General features: G+C 39.1%; 1 protein-coding gene and 2 non-coding genes across 3 annotated transcripts; 2 read left to right on the plus strand and 1 right to left on the minus strand.

Moving 5' to 3' along the window:
* Positions 1-806: 806 nt before the first annotated feature.
* best4 (bestrophin 4) lies at positions 807-21,864 on the plus strand. The gene is made up of 10 exons (XM_061731048.1): positions 807-833; positions 916-1,084; positions 1,158-1,258; positions 1,336-1,569; positions 2,896-3,050; positions 3,146-3,223; positions 4,145-4,297; positions 4,553-4,633; positions 4,723-4,877; positions 21,146-21,864. The coding sequence occupies exons 2-10, from the start codon at positions 933-935 to the stop codon at positions 21,366-21,368; spliced, it is 1,332 nt and encodes a 443-aa protein (XP_061587032.1). The 5' UTR covers positions 807-833; positions 916-932; the 3' UTR covers positions 21,369-21,864.
* trnan-guu (transfer RNA asparagine (anticodon GUU)) lies at positions 6,899-6,972 on the minus strand. The gene has a single exon. It is a non-coding gene; the product is annotated as a tRNA-Asn (tRNA).
* On the plus strand, positions 14,060-14,133 carry trnan-guu (transfer RNA asparagine (anticodon GUU)). Its single transcript has one exon. It is a non-coding gene; the product is annotated as a tRNA-Asn (tRNA).
* Positions 21,865-21,970: the final 106 nt, after the last annotated feature.

A 21,970-nucleotide genomic window follows, 5' to 3' on the forward strand; every position in this document is an offset into this window, starting at 1 on the left:
ACTCAGCTGACTTTTATACAGGGAGGAGATTTTTATGTCTTTTAGATAAGTTTCCAGAAAATTATGTGAATATTAACATGTTTATATTGTCACCTACCCCCCTAACCTGCATTTAAATAAAGCAGAGTACAGGGTTATTTCCAGATAAAGTCAGAGCATTTAAAAGATTCTACATTTATACAAGTTTCAGATTTTTTTTAATCAATAAAAGTTTTAAGACGTAAACACTGATCTAAGGTTTTGAAGTCAAATGAAGCATATCTGAGTAATTATTAATTAACAGATTTGAAGATTATTTATTTGTAATTATTCTAAAAGCAAATTTTATAAGTTATTTTTTTTCTATTTTAAATCTTCCTGGAAATATTTGTGTCCTTAGTGTTTTGTTTGGGTTTTTTTCTGTGCGTGATCTAATTTGTTAATTTGTATGTTTATGTTTTTATGCAGGCTGGTACGTAAAAAAAAAAAATATCTCTTTTACTTGAAACTTTTCTTTGTTTTTATTATTTCTCAGTAGTTTTTTCTAAATTTTCAGTGTTTACACATCTGGACAGTCAGTCACATAGTTTCTACTCCCCCCATGTTCTCCAAATAAGTGTCAATGAAGTTGTTTTCTGGGAGCTTTTCTGCTGCTAAAGGCTCTGGTGTGATGATGACGTTTCAGCTGTTTAGTCAAGTTACCATTTGAGTTTCTCTTAAGCGGCGAGTTCCCAGGTAATATATTTAAGGTGTTGATTTATGACAGCGCAGCAGACAGGTATAAACTGGGCTCCAGAGGAGGACCGTCCCTTCTCAGGACGGCAGGACACCCATCAGGACCAGCTCTTGTGTAGGTAACACCCCTCTTCATCTGCTTTTCATTCACACTTCTATAAATGTCCACATCTTGTAACAGCTGTTTCTTTTATTTTTCAGGACCCTTAAGCTCAAGCATGACAGTTTCCTACTCTCTTGGAGTGGCCAACGCCAGGTTTTGTGGCTTCTCCAGGCTGCTGTTCAGGTGGAAGGGAAGCATTTACAAACTGCTGTATAAGGAGTTCCTGGTGTTCTGTGCAGTTTACGTGCTCTTCAGTGTGGTTTACAGGTAAATTCACTGACCTCATGCCATCCTGCAGTGTTTTACTGCTACTTATTTTCTAGTTTCCTTCCTTCCACAGGTGTCTCCTCACGCCGAAGCAGCAGGATCTGTTCGAGCGAGTCGCCCTGTACTGCGATCAGTTCACCAACACCAACTTCATCCCCGTTCTGTTTGTTCTGGGTAAGACTGACAGAGGTGACTCGGCCTGACTCAAATCTCAGCAAGGCTCTGCATCGTTCATCGTTCTGTCCCTAAAGGCTTCTACGTGACCCTGGCCTTTAATCGGTGGTGGGGTCAGTACACGAGCTTCCCCCTGCCTGACAACCTGATGATGGTGGTGTCTGGGAATGTCCACGGTGCCGATGAGAGGGGGCGTCTGCTCAGACGAACCCTCATGAGGTACGCCAACTTATCATCAGTCCTGATCCTGCGCTCCATCAGCACCAGAGTTCTCAAACGTTTCCCAACTTTGGACCACATTGTGGAGGCTGGTAAGAGCAACGCTGGAGGGGAATAAACTGCATTTACTGATGATTGCTGAAATCACACTTCTCATCTAGGCCACTGTCCGGGAATTGTCCAACAGAATTAACAGTCTATAAACACACCGCCTATTAACATTACGTGTTACTCTTCTTGAAGGGGTGGAGTTAGACAGGAAGTTCTGTGTGCACAGAAACCAACAAATTAACAACATTTTAAAGTTAATAAAATGCCATGAAATGCAGGGAAATACATGCATTGGCTTAAGTTCCCAGCAGGTCTGCAGGCGGTCCTCTTGGATATTCATGTCAGCTGTTAATGAAATGTTTACATTATTAGGGAAACATAACTTTATTTTTGTAGCTAAAACAACTAATTTTGAAGCTTTTATAAAGGAATGCAGTTTAAGATAATACTCAACCGTTGTTCCTCTTCAAGGCCTCGGTGGCCTGCTGAAGTCCGTCCCAGCTCTCTTTGGGAGAAAGTGAGGGATTAACTCCAGACAGGGTCACCGGGGTCTGCCGGAGCCGGTCCCAGCAGTCCCAAACACGGGGATAAGATGTAAACCTAACCCAGAAACGCCCTCCAGGAACCTTCTAGCTGTGAGGCAGTGATGATAGTTCCCATCACACTACTGAAAGAAAACGTGGTCATTTTGCCTTAGAAATAATTTTAATTATTGCTAATATACAGATAAATCCAATTCTTCCAATAAAAGATCACAAGTTTTAAGAAATGGCAGAAACTAAAGCTTTTTTTCCAACTCTTCTTACATTGTAGTTTCTGATCAGTTTTCTTATAATGGACCGCAAATTTCAGCCCGACTTCTGTAGATTGTGGAGTATTTTTGTTTCATAGTTCAACATTTCAGATGTATTTGATCAGCACCGTATTTTATAATGACGAAACAAAATTACAGGTGCTGGTCCTAATATAAGTGCAAGATAAGTAAAGAAAAATAAATAAATAAATATAAAGTGCAAGATAAGTTTAAAAAAAAAATAGTGTTTAATGCCCAGAAGATTTCCGTGTGATGGTGGTCAGGCGCGTGTTTAGGAAGGTGATGGCTTCATCCCCGACACCCTGATCAACAAACTCTGACCTCAGAGAGTTTGTCTGCCAATCAAACCTTTTGGATGAAATTGGTGAATATTTTTAGGCCCATTGGGTTTGTGAGCTGGTTGCATATAAAATATCTGCAGGTTGTGTTAAGAGAATAAAACCTGTTATTTTATTGTAAACTTACTGACGTGTTTCCTTGGTTGCCTTGCTGAAAATGTATCATCCTGCATGACAAACGTGAGTTAAAGAATGAGGATGGAATATTTTCACAGGCTTTATGACAACACACGAGCTGAAAAAGTTTGAGTCGCTGCACTCTGATTTCAACAAGTACTGGATGCCCCTGACGTGGTTCTCCAACCTGGCGTCCGGGGCCAGAGAGGAGGGCCGGGTGAGGGACGACGTGGCTCTGAGGCTGCTGATGGACGTGAGCGTTTACCTCTGCATTTCCTGTAGCTCACATTAACAGAGCTGTGCGACACGTGTGTGAACCGTGCTTTAACCGCTGTACTGTGTCTGCAGGAGCTGAACAGCTACAGGGCCAAGTGCAGCCTGCTGTTCCACTACGACTGGATCAGCATCCCCCTGGTCTACACGCAGGTACGAGGCTGTGGCGCTGCACATGCGCACTGGTGCTTTTAAATGTTGGAAAATAATTCAGAAGAGCTAAAACAATCAGATAAACAATTATTGAATTAATTGAAATGAATGTTCATGCAAAACTTTTGAGATTTATGTTAGAAATTGTATTATTTACACTAAATAATTAAGTCACCGTGTCACAGTGAAGTTGTTTTTAAGAACATTTTAATAAAAGCAAGAAAGTACGGAAGAGGATCAGGACCACTGCATTTTTTAAAAAGTCAGAATTCGGACTTTTCCTTTTGAAATGAAAAACGAAATCCTCCCTAAAAAATCTTTTGTTAAATTTTCTGAAAAAAGTCAGAATTCTGACTTCTTTCTCAGAATTGTATTTATCTTTCTTCAGTGGCCCTAATCCTCTTCTGTAATAAAGTAATTAGAATACTATGATGTAAAATTACTTTTTTTTTTTACTGTTTCAGCTCTTAAAATTTTAGTAAAACAGTTTTTCAACACTTATGCATCAGTTTAATATAATAATGATACATTATTCAAACAGGATAAGTGGTCTACAGATACACGTTGACAACTTTGACACTAATATTTGGATGGTAAAACTAGAGGAAATGAAAGAACAATTAAAATGTATTTAAATATTATGTATAAACACTTATGACCATATCGAGCAAGCTCACTTGTCTTTAAGTCTTTTTTTTACTATTATTTTTATAATGTGTTTCGTTTTAATCTCTGTAACAACTCTGTTGTACAGATGTTGTAGGTTATATATTCCCTTTTAAATGATTTTGGTGACTATAATGAAAAACCCAGAACAGTAAAGATCAGATTTAATTTCAGTACTTCCTTCATCCCTATGATCCAACATCAAACTGGGTTGAAGATGAATAAAATGTTTTTTTTTCTTGCTCTTCTGTGCAGGTGGTAACTATTGCAGTCTACTCGTTTTTTGCCTTCTGTGTGATCGGCCGCCAGTTCCTGAACCCGGAGAAGGGGTACCGGGGTCACCAGCTGGACATGTACGTCCCCGTTTTCACCCTGATGCAGTTCTTCTTCTACACCGGCTGGCTCAAGGTAGCTGACACCCTCCTACCTAGGTTACACTGACAGTTTTACTCACTGTAATTTCATATCTGACATAAATTGAGCAGTTAAAGTACTTATAGGTACTTATCAGTAAAATACACTACGCATTGCAATAATACAGAATCTCATTTAGAGACATAGTATTGAGAAAAAGCTGTTTTGCTTTGAGAAGTACATTGTACTGACAGGCCTCTACTACATTTGTGTGCAGACCAGCGTTGTGGTTTTGTTTCTGCTCTGCAGGTAGGAGAGCTAATCATCAACCCGTTTGGTGAAGACGACGATGACTTTGAAACCAACCAGCTCATTGACAGAAACATCCAGGTTTTCCTCCCTAACCTTTTTTTTCTTCCCTGAGATGACCAATATAAATTCCCAGAATTACATTTATATTCAGCTCCTGCTTCCCTCAGGTGTCGATGCTGGCCGTGGACGACATGTACCAGAACCTGGCTCCAGTTGTGAAGGACAAACACTGGACGCAGGGCTACTTCTCTGTCCCCTACACCCAGGCCACAGCGGCGGAGACTCTCACACCAGCGTTCAAAGGCTCCACCTTTGACATGAGGTGAACTTACCGTCATCCGCTCTCAAAAACACGTGTGACATACATGCACAGATTATTATTACAAGACTGTAACTACATTCAGTGCAGTTAAATTATAAGAAATAACAAACTTATCCATCAATATACAGTGGGATCTCACTTTTATATTTCCTGCAGGAGTTTACACTAATAAAAACAATACAAAACAAAATAAAAGAACACAATACAAAACTCGCACCTACATTTGAAAATAATTCTTTAATTATTTTTGTATTTTGGTAAACAATCAAGCCACAGTTACATCTTATATACAAGCCGGATTCGGTTGAAGTTGGGAAATTGTGTAAAACGTCATGTGGAATTCTTTCCCATTCTTGCTCGATGAACCGCTTCAGTTGTTCAACAGTCCAGGGTCTTCTCTGTCGTATTTACGCTTCATAATGCACCACACATTTTCAATGGGAGACAGGTCTGGACTGCAAGCGGGCCAGGAGAGAACCTGGACTCTTTTACTTCGAAGCCACGCTGTTGTAACACGTGCAGAATGTGGCTTGGCATTGTCTTGCTGAAATAAGCAGCGGCGTCAATGAAAAAGACATTGCTTGGATGGCAGCATATGTTTCTCCAAAATCTGTATGTACTTTTCAGCATTTATGTTGCCTTCACAGAAATGTAAGTCACCCATGCCGTGGGAACTAAGGCACCCCAATACCATCACAGATGCTGCTTTTGAACTTTGAAAAGGCAGGTTGTGGGCTTTACCTTGGAGAAAACTCGACCAAGTGTCCCCGCATCAACCAAGGCAAAACTCTCCAGTGTTTCCTCAGATAAAAGCACTGATCCAATTGAATATAGCTTGAGAACGATTTTCAAAACGTCGTATTTTGTTTTTATTTACATTTTACACAATTTCCCAACTTCAACCGAATCCGGTGAACATAAACATATGACACATGAACATAAACCCCCGAGCAATTATTACATAAACTGTGGCAAGGAAAAACTCCCCCGTGGGAAGAAACCTTGAGCAGGACCAGGCTCATAAGGGGGGACCCTCCTGCCAAAGGTCAGACTGGGGGGGTTCTGGGGGGGGTGCAGTTGAAATCGACATCCAAATGTAGTATAACATTCTGATTTTATACGAAAATGCATTAAGATTAAGATCAAAAGTGCATTCTGATGTTATGGAGCAAGCTACAACTGTAGAAAACTTGCCGAAATCTACATTTGAAGGCAAACATCCAGTGGAAGTGGTGCCTTTACGTCTATTATTTCTAAATGTATCATTTTCAGAAGGAGCATGTTTGTAATCTACTGCACTGAAAGACTGCCGCATGTACCGGTAAGCCAAGGGCTTTTTAACAAAACTGATTAAGAACTTCATCTTACAACTCATGCTCATCATGATGCTTGCAATGCCAATTGTTGCACAATAAAAATAAACCTAAAAAGGTTTTTTGTCGTTGTTTAATCTTCAGAAATTTAGTCGAACTCCTGAAAAAAATAAAACAGAAACATACACATATTAAAAAAAAATGTCCCTTGAAAAGAAAGACATTTAATAAACAAATATTTTTTTTAAATCAGATTTTCAAGAAAGGAGTCCCAATAGCATAAGTTTTACCCTATACAGACTAAATGTATTAATCCATTTAACGTATATGTTTTTATAACGTAAAACAATAAACAGTAAAGCTGTTACCCTGCATAGACCAGTGTTTCTCAATTACAGTCCCCAAGGAGTGCCATCCTACATGTTTTAGATGTTTCCCTGCTCTGACACATCTTATTCAAAAGAGTGGGTTGTTACCACGCAGGTGCAGAGCCTGGGGACAACCTGGCGTTGAATGATTCATTTGAAGCAAGTGTATTAGAACAGGGACACAATCTAAAACAGTAGAGGCCCGGAATTGGGAAACAAGGTTATAGACTGAAAAATCTGATTCTCTTCACCTTAAATCTGAATTTAGATGGACCAATAGCAATGTTTTTTTGTGTAATATACACACATGAATAAAAAAAAAAAAAAAAATGTAGACTCGCGTCCCTGGGTGGGCTCGAACCACCAACCTTTCGGTTAACAGCCGAACGCGCTAACCGATTGCGCCACAGAGACAGGGGACTGACAGTGCCGTGTGAAGAGGAGGTTTTGTAGCTGAAACGGGAACGGGACCTGTGCCACTCGCGGTCACAGCGAGAACTGCTCACGTACGCGTTCAGTGATTTTTTGAGAACGTGCACGTCGACGCGTCAAATGAACGCAATATACGCGTGTCGGCCATGATGCATACGCGGTCTGAACTGCAAGCACATCTGGGATCTAGTTAGAATTGTATTGTATAGGTTGTCTCTATATATTGGTATGGGCGACGCAATCCGGCATGTCTCTGGATCAGGATCGTCTGTCCAAACTCCAATTTCATCATCCAATCATGGCATTCACTGTCCAATGTCAGATTGGACGTAGGCCAATCACAGCGCTTCTTTCCAATCACACCGAGAAGGGAAGAAAGCTGCATAAACATGGTGTGCTGAACAAGTGCATACTTGTGAGTACAGTAACATAATACTGTTAGTTAAGCAAACTACACTGATAACATGTTATCCGTTATTTATACATTTATACATGCATACACATTATTCATATTTATACTGTGCAATCCTGTTATGTGTGCAATTATCCAATCATGGTCATATCTATATAAGTGAAAGGTGTATTCATGGGTTTCAGTCACGTGACATTTTTTGTTGTCAGCGCCATCTTGAGGACCGACCGAGGACCTTTCCGTCGCGCAGCCAATACATGGATGTATTATAGAAACTGGATTGGAGGCTAAAAATGGCCGCCCATTCATTTCAATGCATTCTGCTCAGGCCCCCAGTCTCGCGCTCAGCAGGCACGCCGATTTTTCCCAGTGGCCAGCCGCGGTACTGCAACAAAAAATCCCATGGGGCCCAGAAAGCTTTTTTCCCATAGACCCCAATAGTAAAAGAGAAGCCTCTAAAACTGTTCACAGGACACCTCCAGCTGTAATCACCGGCAATTACTAATCTTTGTATTCTATATTTTTAAGTCATGGACTTTATATCCGTCAAAAATGTTTTATAACGGCCAGAAAAGTCAAAGAAAAGTCTCTTTCTGGGCGTGACGTCACGGCTTTGTCCGTGCACTCGCAAAGCGCGGTCGTGTGTGTCTCGGGAACGAGCATGGCTGAATCTAAACCGTTCGGCGGAATAATCACTCAGAAAAGTGGAAAACACGGCTCAAAGGTGTGTTTTTGTGGTCTCTTAATTTTTTTTTCCATGACAAAAGACATTGGGTTTATAATTAAACCTCAGTAAACGAGGGGGAGCTGCTCGGATCAGTGTTGAGCAGCAGCTGAGCAGGAGACCCTCTGTCATTCATTGAGCTGGAGCTGCGCGCTATGGCACAGAGCTCAGGTGGGACGCTCAGGTCACACTCGGACCCCGTCCACACGTAGCCGGGTATTTTTAAAAACGAATATTCCCCCCCTCCGTTTATAAAAAAATTTGCATCCACACGTAACCGAAGATCTGCGTTTTCGAACACATTCATAAGCATTCTAACCTGTAGATCATCTGCGGCTCCCGGGGAAGCTCCGCGGGCTCCGCCGCTCCGCCGCTCCGGGGCTCCGGGGGGCTCGGCGGGGCTCCGCGGAGGTTCAGCCTCCGCGGCTCCGCGGAGCCCTCTGTGTCGGTGTAACGCAGTAAGCGGCCGGTCAAGAGCAGAGACCATTTATTTAATAAATGGCTTGGAGAACAGATGCTGGATCATCTGTATTTCTATAGTAAACAAAAGTCGCACGTCAGAGCAGATTTGTTGTTGTTTTGGCGCATAATGTGACGTTCGAAAACGCAAATCTCCGGTTATATGTGTCCACACGCATCTACATAAACGGAGTTTTCAAAAATCTTCACTTTGCCCGGAGTTTTTTTAAACCTTCGTTTATTTGCGTTTTCGTGTGGATGACAGGTCAAAACGGAGGAAAATATCTCCGGTTTAGCAGATATCCGCAGATATCCGGCTACGTGTGGACGGGGTCTCGGTCTAAACGCCCTGACCAGGGGGATCACAGACGGAAATGTTTAATAGCAACGGTGTATGGTTTGTGAAAATAAGATATCAGGCAGGAATAACACTTAATGTGAGCCCAGAAGCTGTAAAAGAATCAGAGAAAATGCAAAGTTAATTACGCCTAACATTCGGACTGCACGATCATTAATAGACAAAAAGATTTACCCAAAGGTATATAGATAAATAGCATATGACAGCTTGTGTTATTGTGGGGAATCCCATGTGTTTTTTGTTTGTTTGTTTTTATAAAGATGACTCGTTTTATCCTTACTCCAAAAAATAAAACTCCACAAATTAACCACATTTAAACATAATATTTGACATATTTAAACATAATACTTGACAAAACTTGTAATACAAAAAATATTTGTCTTAATGTAAGTAATAAACTTGGGAAGTTTCATGGTGATACCTGCTATTTACATTTTTACCCTATTTTAGCCTATTAACCTGGGGTGTCTCATCTTAAATAAAAATGACTCGTTTTATCTTTAATTAAAAAACACACACAAATGAACCATGTATAGTCTATAACCATGACTTTGAGAACAGCATCGGTTGAATTGCCCTATAAATCCCTAATTTCATTGTGTACATCTATCATTACCGGTCTGAAGGACTCATGAGCGCGCAGCGCTTGTCCAGAGCGCGCAGCGCTCGTTCACATTGCCCCGGGGCATGATGGGAGGCCCCAGAGCATCATGGGAGGTGACTCAACTGCGCATGCTCTATGGGCCCGTGTACCAGGAAGTAAACCAGGAAGTCAGAAATTTTTTCGGCGGATGCGCTGGGTGAGCAAACTCCATTGAAATGAATGGGCGGCCATTTTCGATCCTGTATCCAGTTATATAATACATCCATGATTCTGCTCAGCCAGCGCATAAGCCGAAAAAATCTCTGACTTCCGGGTTTACTTCCGCATACAGCGGCCCATAGAGCATGCGCAGTTGAGTCACCTCCCATGATGCTCTGGGGCCTCCCATCATGCCCCGGGGGAATGCCGCGAATATTAATATAATATGTATTAATATAATACATAAATTAATGTATATTATTACATGTATAGCATTACATATATTATTAATGTATTAATATAATATAATTACATAATATATATTAATATAAACATCCGTGGAATGCACGGACACGGCTGTGACGTCATCCGTGACGTCACGCTCAGAAAGAGACTTTTCTTTGACTTTTCTGGCCGTTATAAAACATTTTTGACGGATATAAAGTCCATGACTTAAAAATATAGAATACAAAGATTAGTAATTGCCGGTGATTACAGCTGGAGGTGTCCTGTGAACAGTTTTAGAGGCTTATCTTTTACTATTGCGGTCTATGGGAAAAAAGCTTTCTGGGCCGCATGGGATTTTCTGTTGCAGTACCGCGGCTGGCCACTGGAAAAAATCGGCGCGCCTTCTGACTGCCAGACCCGGGGGCTGAGCCAATATGACGTCTCACCTAATAACTCACTTAACTCCCGAAGAACAGCAACGGTATCTACAGAAAATTGACACTTTAGGTTTCGATCCGTATCTAATATCTAATCAATTACTGACTCCACTCCAGTCTGCCAAAAACCTGCCAGATTTGTCGTTTGCGGACATATATATCTACCTGGTCCACAATCCTTCTCCATACACCGGCAAAGCTCTCAAAGCTTTTAAAGTACCAAAGCTTACTGCTACTTCACATCATGATGGGTTAAAGATGCCAAACTTCATCATGTGGAGGCCAAAAAAATGTTGGTGGTAACAGGAAAGGTAAGTGACAGTCTGGTGATGAATAGCATAAGCATTGAACTGCCTGCACAGGATACGTTTATGAGTCATTCTATAATTAGGGGTACATGTCATGTCCATGGGCTGTATTTATCAATTTTACTAAATATTCACTTAAAGCAATGATCAACTTTATATCAGGGCACATTTCCCTTTCATTTAATACAAAAATGTCAACAGATTCCATCATTTATTTTTCAAAAAATGCTTATTCTATACTGGATTTTGTTGTTTTTGTGCTGTCCGATTTGCTAAATGTCAGGTTTGGCTCTTCAGATTAACACTAAAATACATTTTTTTGTATTTAATTTCCATAATTATTTGTTCAAAATAATCATTAATATATGAAAAAGGTGTTTTAAAAACTATTTGGTTCATGCATGTACATTAAATCATCCACTTTGTGTGTGTCCGAGAAATCTCTGTCAACTGTGTTACCCATTGAAAAAACCCCTATAAATCAGCAATGGTTTGCTCCAAAGTCACATGTCCAAAATTATATGATGTCCCTTCCTTCAGGGAGGGAGATTTGAAGACAGTGTGGTAAATTTCTACTCCTCCTCTTCAATATTTCATCAATATTATTGTGTGCACATAGAGTGGGTTAATTGATCGTCAACTGTGTTATCAACATGTTCTTGTGAACTTGCTTTACATGTTATTTTTACAAAAATACAGAGAAACTGTATAAAAACATGAGTTGATCAAGGCCATGTAGTGACAGGTCCAAGGTCTGCAGTTAGCACAAAATGCACTAAAATGGCCGAAATGTCAACTGTGTTACCTGTCAACTGTGTTACCCACCTGTGTTACCCAACTGTAACACAGTTGACAGGGGATTAACACGGTTGACAATGTTGGCAGTTTATTGTCATTTTTTATGCTTATATTGAGTGTTGTTGATAAAAAAACATTCATGAAGTATTGTTATAACACAGACATTACATAGTAATTACATAGGAGTTGCCTAATTACATAGTAATTTTTGCCTGTCAACTGTGTTATGAATGGTTTTTGTGTCATATATCTTTTAAATATTGACTAAACTGTAACAAAAAAGATGGAGGATATCTGTAGAGAGGGAGGTCTTACATAAGATTGGTGAATAACTCTAAATTCAGTGTAATATGCATTTATTTTGAAAAAAATATTAATCCCTCTTGATAACATCCCATAGAATGTCCATTATGAAGCTCAAAATTCATATTTTTAAATCAGTTAGACAGGCAACCTTAAAACCCCTGGTGAATAGACTCAAAACCTTTCAAACAAATGTATTATCAAATGTGTAGTACCTAGTTCTTGTTGTATATGACACAACATTTGTCCGTAACACGGTTGACAAAATAATGAGTCCAATGTTTATTTTCATTAAAATATTTAATATGTAATTAGAGTTTAAGCTTGGCAATTAATGAATTTAGCACATTTAGGGGGTATATTATGGAAACAACTAGATTATTTATCAAAAAAGAAAAGTGATTTTGTCACTTTTGGTTGATATGAAATGTACCCCTAATTATAGAATGACTCTTATGTAATGAAAAGTAAGAAGGCAGTTCACTTTTTCAGTAACATTACTACTCTAGAAAGTAAAAGCATATCATCATGTCACCATAAAACTTTATTAAAACATAAAATATAAAATATGATTTATTATATTATTAATGCAAATGTTCATCTTGCGCTCCCGATCTCCTGCGCGGTGCGTCCCGTGACGTCTCCATCACCAAGCGGCTCTCCCAAATCCAGCTCAGCCTGGATCTCGTGTCCTCTGCTTTTTTTCCACATCTCAGTAATGATCTGACATGCTGACATGCTGGCTGCATTTAACACCACGAACACGCCGCTTATTCCACGCTGTTCGCTGTTTGATTGCGTCACCACACGCAGTTATTAATTGTTTCCCCCCCCTCCCCCCCACTTACAGGACCTTTTCTCTCCCTCCCGTCCGATGTTCTGGGACCTATATAATAATAGGATATTATTTATTTCTGCCACTTTATTGTGGTTTTTGTGGTGAAATGAGGAGGAATCATAGATAACTTCTCATTTCAACTAACTGGATCAGCCGTTCCTCATCATGACTGTTTCCTACAGCGCTTTCAACCGGCTTTCAACACGAGTGAAAGGAAGAAAATAAAAGAACATTTAAACATCACAATATCCCACGGCCCACTTAAAGCACTGATAAAAGGTCAATCCCGTTTTTTTAGACTTATTATTGTCGCATCCCACGGCACAACAGATAGACGGCATGCTGAAAGTCGGTCCTTAAGATGGCGCTGCGAGTACTGTGTGACGTCACATGAAATCCATGAATATAGTGTATAACGTTATAGTTTGTATTTTTATTTATAACTCAATCACTCTTTTTCTTGTTCACATTCAGTGTTTACTTGTTGACAAGAGCTATTGTGAGTTTGCTTACAGTACCTACCGTTTTACTGTAAATTACTAGTTACTAGTAACTAGTTATCTAGCTACTTAGCTAATGACATTAATTTACATTAAGTACCAAGGACTAGTGGAAGTTATTAGCCCACCTGAAGCCCAGGTAAGAATGACAGCTGTCAGTGGTTGTAGATATATCCATGTCATTACTGTATCACTGTAAACATAAGATAAGATAACCTTTATTGTCAAAAATAGAAAGAAAAAGAGTGATTGAGTTATAAATAAAAATAAAAACGATAACGTTATACACTATATACACCTTTCACTTATATAGATATGACCATGATTGGATAATTGCACACATAACAGGATTGCACAGTATAAATATGAATAATGTGTATGCATGTATAAATGTATAAATAACGGATAACATGTTATCAGTGTAGTTTGCTTAACTAACAGTATTATGTTACTGTACTCACAAGTATGCACTTGTTCAGCACACCATGTTTATGCTGCATGTTTATGCAGCTTTCTTCCCTTCTCGGCGTGATTGGAAAGAAGCGCTGTGATTGGCCTACGTCCAATCTGACATTGGACAGTGAATGCCATGATTGGATGATGAAATTGGAGTTTGGACAGACGATCCTGATCCAGAGACATGCCGGATTGTGTCGCCCATACCAATATATAGAGACAACCTATACAATACAATTCTAACTAGATCCCAGATGTGCTTGCAGTTCAGACCGCGTATGCATCATGGCCGACACGCGTGCGTTCATTTGACGCGTCGACGTGCACGTTCTCAAAAAATGACTGAACGCGTACGTGAGCAGTTCTCGCTGTGGCCGCGAGTGGCACAGGTCCCGTTCCCGTTTCAGCCACAAAACCTCCTCTTCACACGGCACTGTCAGTCCCCTGTCTCTGTGGCGCAATCGGATAGCGCGTTCGGCTGTTAACCGAAAGGTTGGTGGTTCGAGCCCACCCAGGGACGGCTTCTCTATTATTTTAAAATGTTTAGAGTTCGATTCTTGTCAGCACTGGCTACATTCCCATATAAAACAATTTTCTACTGTTTATAGATATAGACGTGAAGAGCCTGACGAGAAAAACTATAAATCACTTTTATTACATTTCCTCAGGAGTAACTAGCATTACAGTATTATTTCAGTGGGTATATTTGTCGAGAGAAAATGATTACACTTTTGTGTGTAATAACTATACTAATTTATTATCTATAGTATTTTTCAAATTAGTTTCCCTTTAAATGATGAATGAAAAAAGCTGAACCACCATATATAATAATGTACTACAATAACCACTCTTCAAGGATAAATTATAGAAAAGTAAAAAGTTCAACTTAAAAACTAAAGACAACTTGAAAATGAAAGTCATTTGACGGCCTTCTCTAAACTGTTTCATAACATGCCATTACAATGCTAAATATGTGTATGGCAAGTCTTACCTTAACACGCTCTCTAAGCTAAATTAGCGCTAAATTGAAATAAAATTAGCATTACAGTATTATTTCAGTGGGTATATTGTTGAGAGAAAATGTTTACACTATTTGTGTGTAATAACTATAGCCTACTAATATATTTTCTATAGTATTTTTCAAATTAATTTCCCTTTAAATGATAAATGAAAAACGCAGAACCACCATATATAATAATGTACTACAATAACCAGTCTTCAAGGATAAATTATAGAAAAATAAAAAGTTCAACTTAAAAACTAAAGACAACTTGAAAACGAAAGTCATTTGACGGCCTTCTCTAAACTGTTTCATAACACGCCATTACAATGCTAAATATGCGTATGGCAAGTATTACCTTAACACGCTCTTTAAGCGAAATTAACGCTAAATTGAAATAAAACTAGCATTACAGTATTATTTCAGTGGGTATATTTGTTGAGAGAAAATGTTTACACTATTTGTGTGTAATAACTATACTCATTTATTATCTATAGTATTTTTCAAATTAGTCTCCCTTTAAATGATAAATGAAAAAAGCAGAACCACCATATATAATAATGTACTACAATAACCGGTCTTCAAGGTTAAATTATAGAAAAATAAAAAGTTCAACTTAAAAACTAAAGACAACTTGAAAACCAAGGTCATTTGACGGCCTCCTCTAAACTGTTTCATAACACGCCATTACAATGCTAAATATGCGTATGGCAAGTCTTGCCTTCACACGCTCTTTAAGCTAAATTAGCGCTAAATTGAAATAAAACTAGCATTACAGTATTATTTCATTGGGTATATTTGTTGAGAGAAAATGTTTGCACTATTTGTGTGTAATAACTATAGCCTACTAATATATTTTCTATAGTATTTTTCAAATTAGTTTCCCTTTAAATGATAAATGAAAAACGCAGAACCACCATATATAATAATATACTACAATAACCACTCTTCAAGGATAAATTATAGAAAAATAAAAAGTTCAACTTAAAAACTAAAGACAACTTGAAAACGAAAGTCATTTGACGGCCTTCTCTAACACGCCATTACAATGCTAAATATGCGTATGGCAAGTATTGCCTTAAAACGCTCTTTAAGTGAAATTTACGCTAAATTGAACTAAAACTAGCATTACAGTATTATTTCAGTGGGTATATTTGTTGAGAGAAAATGTTTACACTATTTGTGTTTAATAACTATACTAATGTATTTTCTATAGTATTTTTCAAATTAGTTTCCCTTTTAAATGATAAATTAAAAAAGCAGAACCACCATATTTAATTATACTACAATAACCAGTGTTCAAGAATAAATTATAGAAAAATAAAGTCCAAATTAAAAACTAAACTTGAAACCGAAAGTCATTTGACAGCCTTCTCTAAACTTCTTCATAACACGCCATTACAATGCCAAATGTATATGGCAAGTCTTACCTTAACACGCTCATTAAGCTAAATTAATGCTAAATTGAAATAAAATGACTACAACAAAAACATGTCATTACAGCAAAATTACTTGAGTTACTTACCTTGATGGAAGTCCAAATGGCTAAGGTTATTCAGGGTGCTTATATACTGTAGGTAAGTTTCAGGTGTGACGTAGCAGGACGCGGACGCAGACACGCCCACACATGTCACTGGAATGTTTAATAATGATGTGCACTGTCCCTCCTTACCAAATAAAATTGAATTGAATTGAATTGAATTAATCCATTTTGAGCGTCCTTCTCCTCTCTATCCCTTTCTCAATTTTTCTGCATACATACAACTTAAATAGTTCAAACAAGACCACCACTTCTATCAAAGGACATTTTAATACAGACGTTGATGAAGCAGCAATTTATAAAACGATGTCGTTTTATTTTAATATTTGGAGGATTCGCCTTTATTTTTTGTGCTACTGGTTGTTGAATTGGCATCAGACAAATTGTGCACTGCTATTACCCTCAGGAATAACCAACCAACATAACTGTAGCTATTTAAACACGTCGTTACAGTTGTTGTTTAATGCCTTTAATGAATGCCAGTTGGTGCTGCGACTGTAGTGAATTGTGACCTGTCCGTCCATCCATCCATTATCAATACCTGCTCATTCCTATTTATGGTCACAGGGATCTCAGTTCTGTTTGAGGGAAAAACAGAGGCACACCCTGGACAGATCTGACACGTTTTGCCTTTTATCTCTTTCACTCTCACCAAAGATGTGAGAGGAAGAGGTAAAGACTAAGATAACACAAAAGTTGAAGCGATACACTTAGCCGTATCATCTAACTATTTTAAAGTATAAAACTAGGCTGCATTTTCTTGTTTTGTTAGATGAACATCAAAGCTGTTTGTGATAATATAAGCCAGTGATAAATTCATATCTAAAAGGCTCCTCTCACTTGTTTAATTTGTCATTTACACAGCTCCTCCATCCTCCTGCCTGTGACCCTACATACTTTGATGCATATTTCGATCCCCTAATGTGCACCTGACAGTCTTCTCCACCTCTTTTCAGCCTCTCCTCTGCAAAATTTAAGCAGTTTACCACAAATATTTAAACCTGTCAACCTTTGATGCCTTCTTGTCCTGCCTCTTGATTAATTGACATATCTTTTAATTCCACATACTTCTTGCTTGTGGGAGAATAACTTATAAAAGGAACTGTATACTGTTTCTAAGGCATGAGGCTGATCAGGGTTGGATTTTGCAGGGTTACATTTGGTAATCTAATGCAAAAATGGGATTTTATAATAATATGTGTAACCTTGTGACAAGATCGCCAACAGTAAGAAGCAGTCAGTCAGCTGAGGTAAATATAAAAATACTTATTTTATTACAAAATCAAAGTAATGACAGAGAAAGGATCATACAAAAAAAAAAATTTTTGCTACACAACAAAAGAAAGGAGACAAACTAGATATTTAGATACTGATAATGACCAGATCTCTAAAGTGCAATAGTGCTTTGAGGTTCCCAGACTCACATTTGGATCAGTAAACATCACAGTGATTATCACAAGGTGCACAAGCTCGGTCTGAATAGACTACAATGGACTGGAGCAGCCTACTTGCTCCACGACTCCTGCAGACACAAATACCTAAATATATACCGTTTGCCAGGGATGCATATACATAAATACACCACTGGCCTGGTGCACACTCACCTCAGTACGGTGTACTAGTTTACACACACGCTTCACACTGGGAAACAGGACCTCGGTCTGGCTTCCTACTGTTTAACCAAAACATATCAAAGCATCAACTCTGAATCGGTATCAAAAATACCACACTGAAACAAGAAAAACAGCTTAATAATAAAACAAAACAGAAACCTTCACATTAAAAAGAAGTACCTGCTCAACACCGGCTCATGCATACCAGCAACTACCCCGTCAGTGAAACTGCACGGCCGACAACAGTGACACAACGCTGCTGCACCCAAAACCACAAGGTGAAAATATTTGTTTCCTCAACCCCACCCGGTGTCACAGGTATTTATGCCCTGCCTCAAACAAACACCTGGCCAATGGAAATGTTCCACCTGCCCACATATGGAATGTTTTGGTTTATTTAAAGGAGCTTGAGGCTCCTTTTAAGAAATGAGACTCTCTAGCGCCACCCTTCACCACGACGGCTGTTGGGGGTTCCTGCAGCCAACAGTGAAGCCGGCACGGGAGAACGGGGAGAACGTGCATGCAGCGTCATGTGACGTCACATCCGCAGGACAGCGCGGGAAATTCGGGACCGAATTGCAGCACATTTTGCAGCACACAGCCTGTTCAAGGCAAAGGGGAGATACACTAGAGCAGCGGTTCCCAAACTTTTTTAGCCGCGCACCCCCTTCTATGTCTCAACCCGGTTGACGCACCCCCGATCCCCCACCCAAAAATTTGATGCTTTTTTTTTGTTTTTTGGTATAGTCTTACTAACATGTTGTATTTTAAATCTAGGCTATTAGTATGTAATCATGATGTTCAAAATAATTCAAAATAAAAAAATCTTATTTTTGCATGTAAAACCCCCCGTCAGGCGATGTGTCGCGGCAGCTGGACTGTTAAACCTAAATTATGGTTCCGCGTTAAATCGACGGCGTAGCCTACGGCGTAGCCTACGGCGTAGCCTACGGCGTAGGGTACGCGGCGACGCACAACGTACGGTGTGCGTCGCCGTGTACCCTACGCTGTAGGCTCTGCGTCGGTGTAACGCGGACCATAAATCAGCCTTCAGACAACTCATCAAACGGAAGGTGGATGGCGGACATGAGTTCCCGTCCATTATTGAAGTTTTAGACTCCTGCGACAAAGATGTTTTATCCAAGATTAACTGTTTGCATCGTATTCTGATAGCATTGCCTGTTACAAGTTGCTCCGTGGAGCCTTTTTTTAGTCGTCAACAGGACCAGAGTCGTCAGAGCGACGAGAGAGAGACTGCAAACTACAGATCACGTCATTGGCATCCCAGAATAGAGCTTTGGCACCGAGGTGGCAAAGCGCATGTGGAGTGCGCTCTGAATTTGGGCACATCACCTCTACCAGCTTTATAGGTCTGGGTAACTCGCAAATATCCAATGTAACAGTCTTTGTGAGGAAAGATCTATTCTTTGTCTTTTGCCACCTCCAAAACAGACAAACAGTTGTTGCGTCTTTCTCATGGAAGGTGCGCTCCTAAACCCGAATCGCGCAAACCCGAAGCGCGCACATGATGAGATTAGGTCTCTCCTCCTCCTCCATTTGCACAAATTGATGAAACCAAAACAAACTAAGCAAATGTAATTCATTTGGTAGATAGAGTCCAGTTACTACAGAATAATTACAGAAAAAATTGTGGGCATCATTACATTGGCGGGCGTTACAGACGTACATTTTGAATAGCCTGCATTTATTTATTCATTAAAATTACAGTTTTTGATTTAAAATTTTACAAAGGAAATGTTTATTTACACATCTTTATTGTGTGAAAAAAAGAATTATCAGACCGCCATTACATTTTTCATCTCGCGCACCCCCTAGAGGCAGCTTGCGCACCCCTGGGAGTGCGCGCACCACACTTTGGGAATCCCTGCACTAGAGGGCTCATTCTTTTGGGTTTGGAACGCTTCATCTGACATTATTACTAGAAAACATATACTAATTTTTTTCATAAATCTTGCCACAATCTGGCCTCAAGCTCCTTTAACTTTTTCAAATATGGTGGAAATGTGTCAAACAGGATGTCAGTTTACCTGCAAATATAATAATTCTCCTGGTATTTTAAAGAGGTCTCATCTCTCGGATATGTGATGAATCTGTAAGTTTCATTTAAAAAAAGGTTTGCATTTAAAGATTAAGCAAGATGGGATGTGCTCATTCCACATATTAAATTAAATATAAAAGAATATGAGTAACTGGATCCAGAATAGATTCATCCAGCCATCATTGAATTGCTCGTGAACAGCTATTTTTTTCTATAATTCTGAGGGTTGGGATATTTTGTTTGACAAAATAGTATTATGAAATTTACACGTTGGTATTTGGATAAGTGTGAAGCAGCATCCTTGCAATTTTGTAATTACTAATCAGACTAATCGTAAGTCAGGGAATTATTAGTCTGAAAGGTTATTAATGGTTAGTTGCTGTTCTTAATAGTACACAAGCATATTTAACAAAGCATAACAACAATCTGATGATTACCAAATTGTGTAAGTCATATGGGGCATTTTACAGCATTGTATACTTGCTCTGCAGCACATATTTGTCCCATTATAAGTGCTCTTACTAGAGTTCTTTTGCAGCGAATAGTCATTTATGTTTTAAAGAGAATAGGTTTTATTGCACTGTTAATCGTATGCACAAACCGCCACGACTCGCTGTTGGTTGGCTGGAAGGGTCTGACGACGAAGCTTACCTAAGGGTTAACCATGAGTCGGATAAATGACACCAAAATGACATTTGAAATAAGAGTTCCCACTGCAAATGTTCACCAACACCTTTACAGCTCCTCTGGTGTGGACTGGCTTAAGAGACCCATAGCAGGTTGTTTCAGGAGCCTTGCAGGTGGAAGTGTGCTGGGATGCACAATGCCAGTAGGATTTAAGCCCACTCAGCCCAAGAGCCCGCAATTCCTAGAGGAGCTCTCATTTCATTCATTTCAGATGCCGCTTCAGTAGCAATACTTGGAATTAGGATTTTTGGACAAATTTGATCAGGATTAATGTAATATTAGTTAGCACCACAGGTTAACACAAGCTAAGCCAGCCAAGATAAAAACGCTCACTGTGACTGAAATAAGGTGGGTGTCTTCCAAAGCCTGGCTTGCTTGTGCCAGCCATTAGGAACAAAGCGTTGTGCAGTACAAGTAAACAGAATCTTCAAAAGCACTTTTCAGAAAAAATACAAGTGACCACATGGGGTTTGTCCACTTCAGTGATTTAGGTATCAAATTTCTTGCGATATGCTGCTCCAATGTGGTCAGAAATAGTATTGCTACATGGAGTGGCTTCAATTATATTTTACACACAGTAGTCAATTAACAACATAATCATTGTTTGAGTGTAAAATGTCTTCTATTTTACAGGATGAGTACTGAAGATCTTGAGATTCACCAGACGATCGACACTCCTGCAAACAAACAGTATTTGCCACTGCAGAGCTCTCTAGTCGATGGATTTGAGGGTCTCCTGAAGCGAGGTAAAGCTAACCGCAGTGAGAGCCTTCCTCATCTGATGAATGTCTTGTCGCACCCACAAGAGGAAGATGAGGGCGATGGAGAAGACACAGATGCCGCCAGTCAGAAATAACAAGAGAAACTCTTGTTTATATGTGTAACATGTGTACTGGGACATTGTAATTCTTGATGAGACATTTAAACAATATTTAAATGTAAAGCATTAAACAAATGCATGAAATAAAACAAGTTGAAAAAGTTTCATGTAAAAAGGTTTAACTTGTATGACCATATAAGCGAGAAGTACAATGTCCCTGTGGATGCAATTACTGTATTTACATCATCGTACACATATTAGGATGTCAACAGTGCCCTTTTGCTGTGTACCATTAGTAACAATTCTTGCTGAATTACTTTGTTATTAAAGAAATCTGAAAATTCCGGTGTTCTTTCTGAACTGACTCATAGTAACTGTAGAATAAGAAGGAACTATGCCAAGGGATTTGTCTTGAAACAAACACATTATTTTGTTCAGTGGCCAACATGCCCCCTAAAAATGTAGTTTGTTCTGGTTTTTTTGTTTGAAATGTGCATTTCACCTTCGTTCCATGAGCCATGAAATAAAATATCTGCGATATCTTCCTATTTTTACCTCAATAATTTATTATTATATTTAGCGTGTGCAATACCATCCCCATCCCTCATTCAGCACAACTACACTGTATACCATTCATA

Source organism: Cololabis saira, chromosome 10, assembly GCF_033807715.1.
Source record: "Cololabis saira isolate AMF1-May2022 chromosome 10, fColSai1.1, whole genome shotgun sequence".
Classification (NCBI taxonomy): domain Eukaryota; kingdom Metazoa; phylum Chordata; class Actinopteri; order Beloniformes; family Belonidae; genus Cololabis; species Cololabis saira.

Bases quoted from the DNA above. Each gene is read 5' to 3' on its own strand.
- best4 (XM_061731048.1), top strand. From the start codon at position 933: ATGACAGTTTCCTACTCTCTTGGAGTGGCCAACGCCAGGTTTTGTGGC. The intron at 1,085-1,157 runs GTAAATTCACTG...TTCCTTCCACAG, and splicing joins CTCTTCAGTGTGGTTTACAG to GTGTCTCCTCACGCCGAAGC. The intron at 1,570-2,895 runs GTAAGAGCAACG...ATATTTTCACAG, and splicing joins GGACCACATTGTGGAGGCTG to GCTTTATGACAACACACGAG.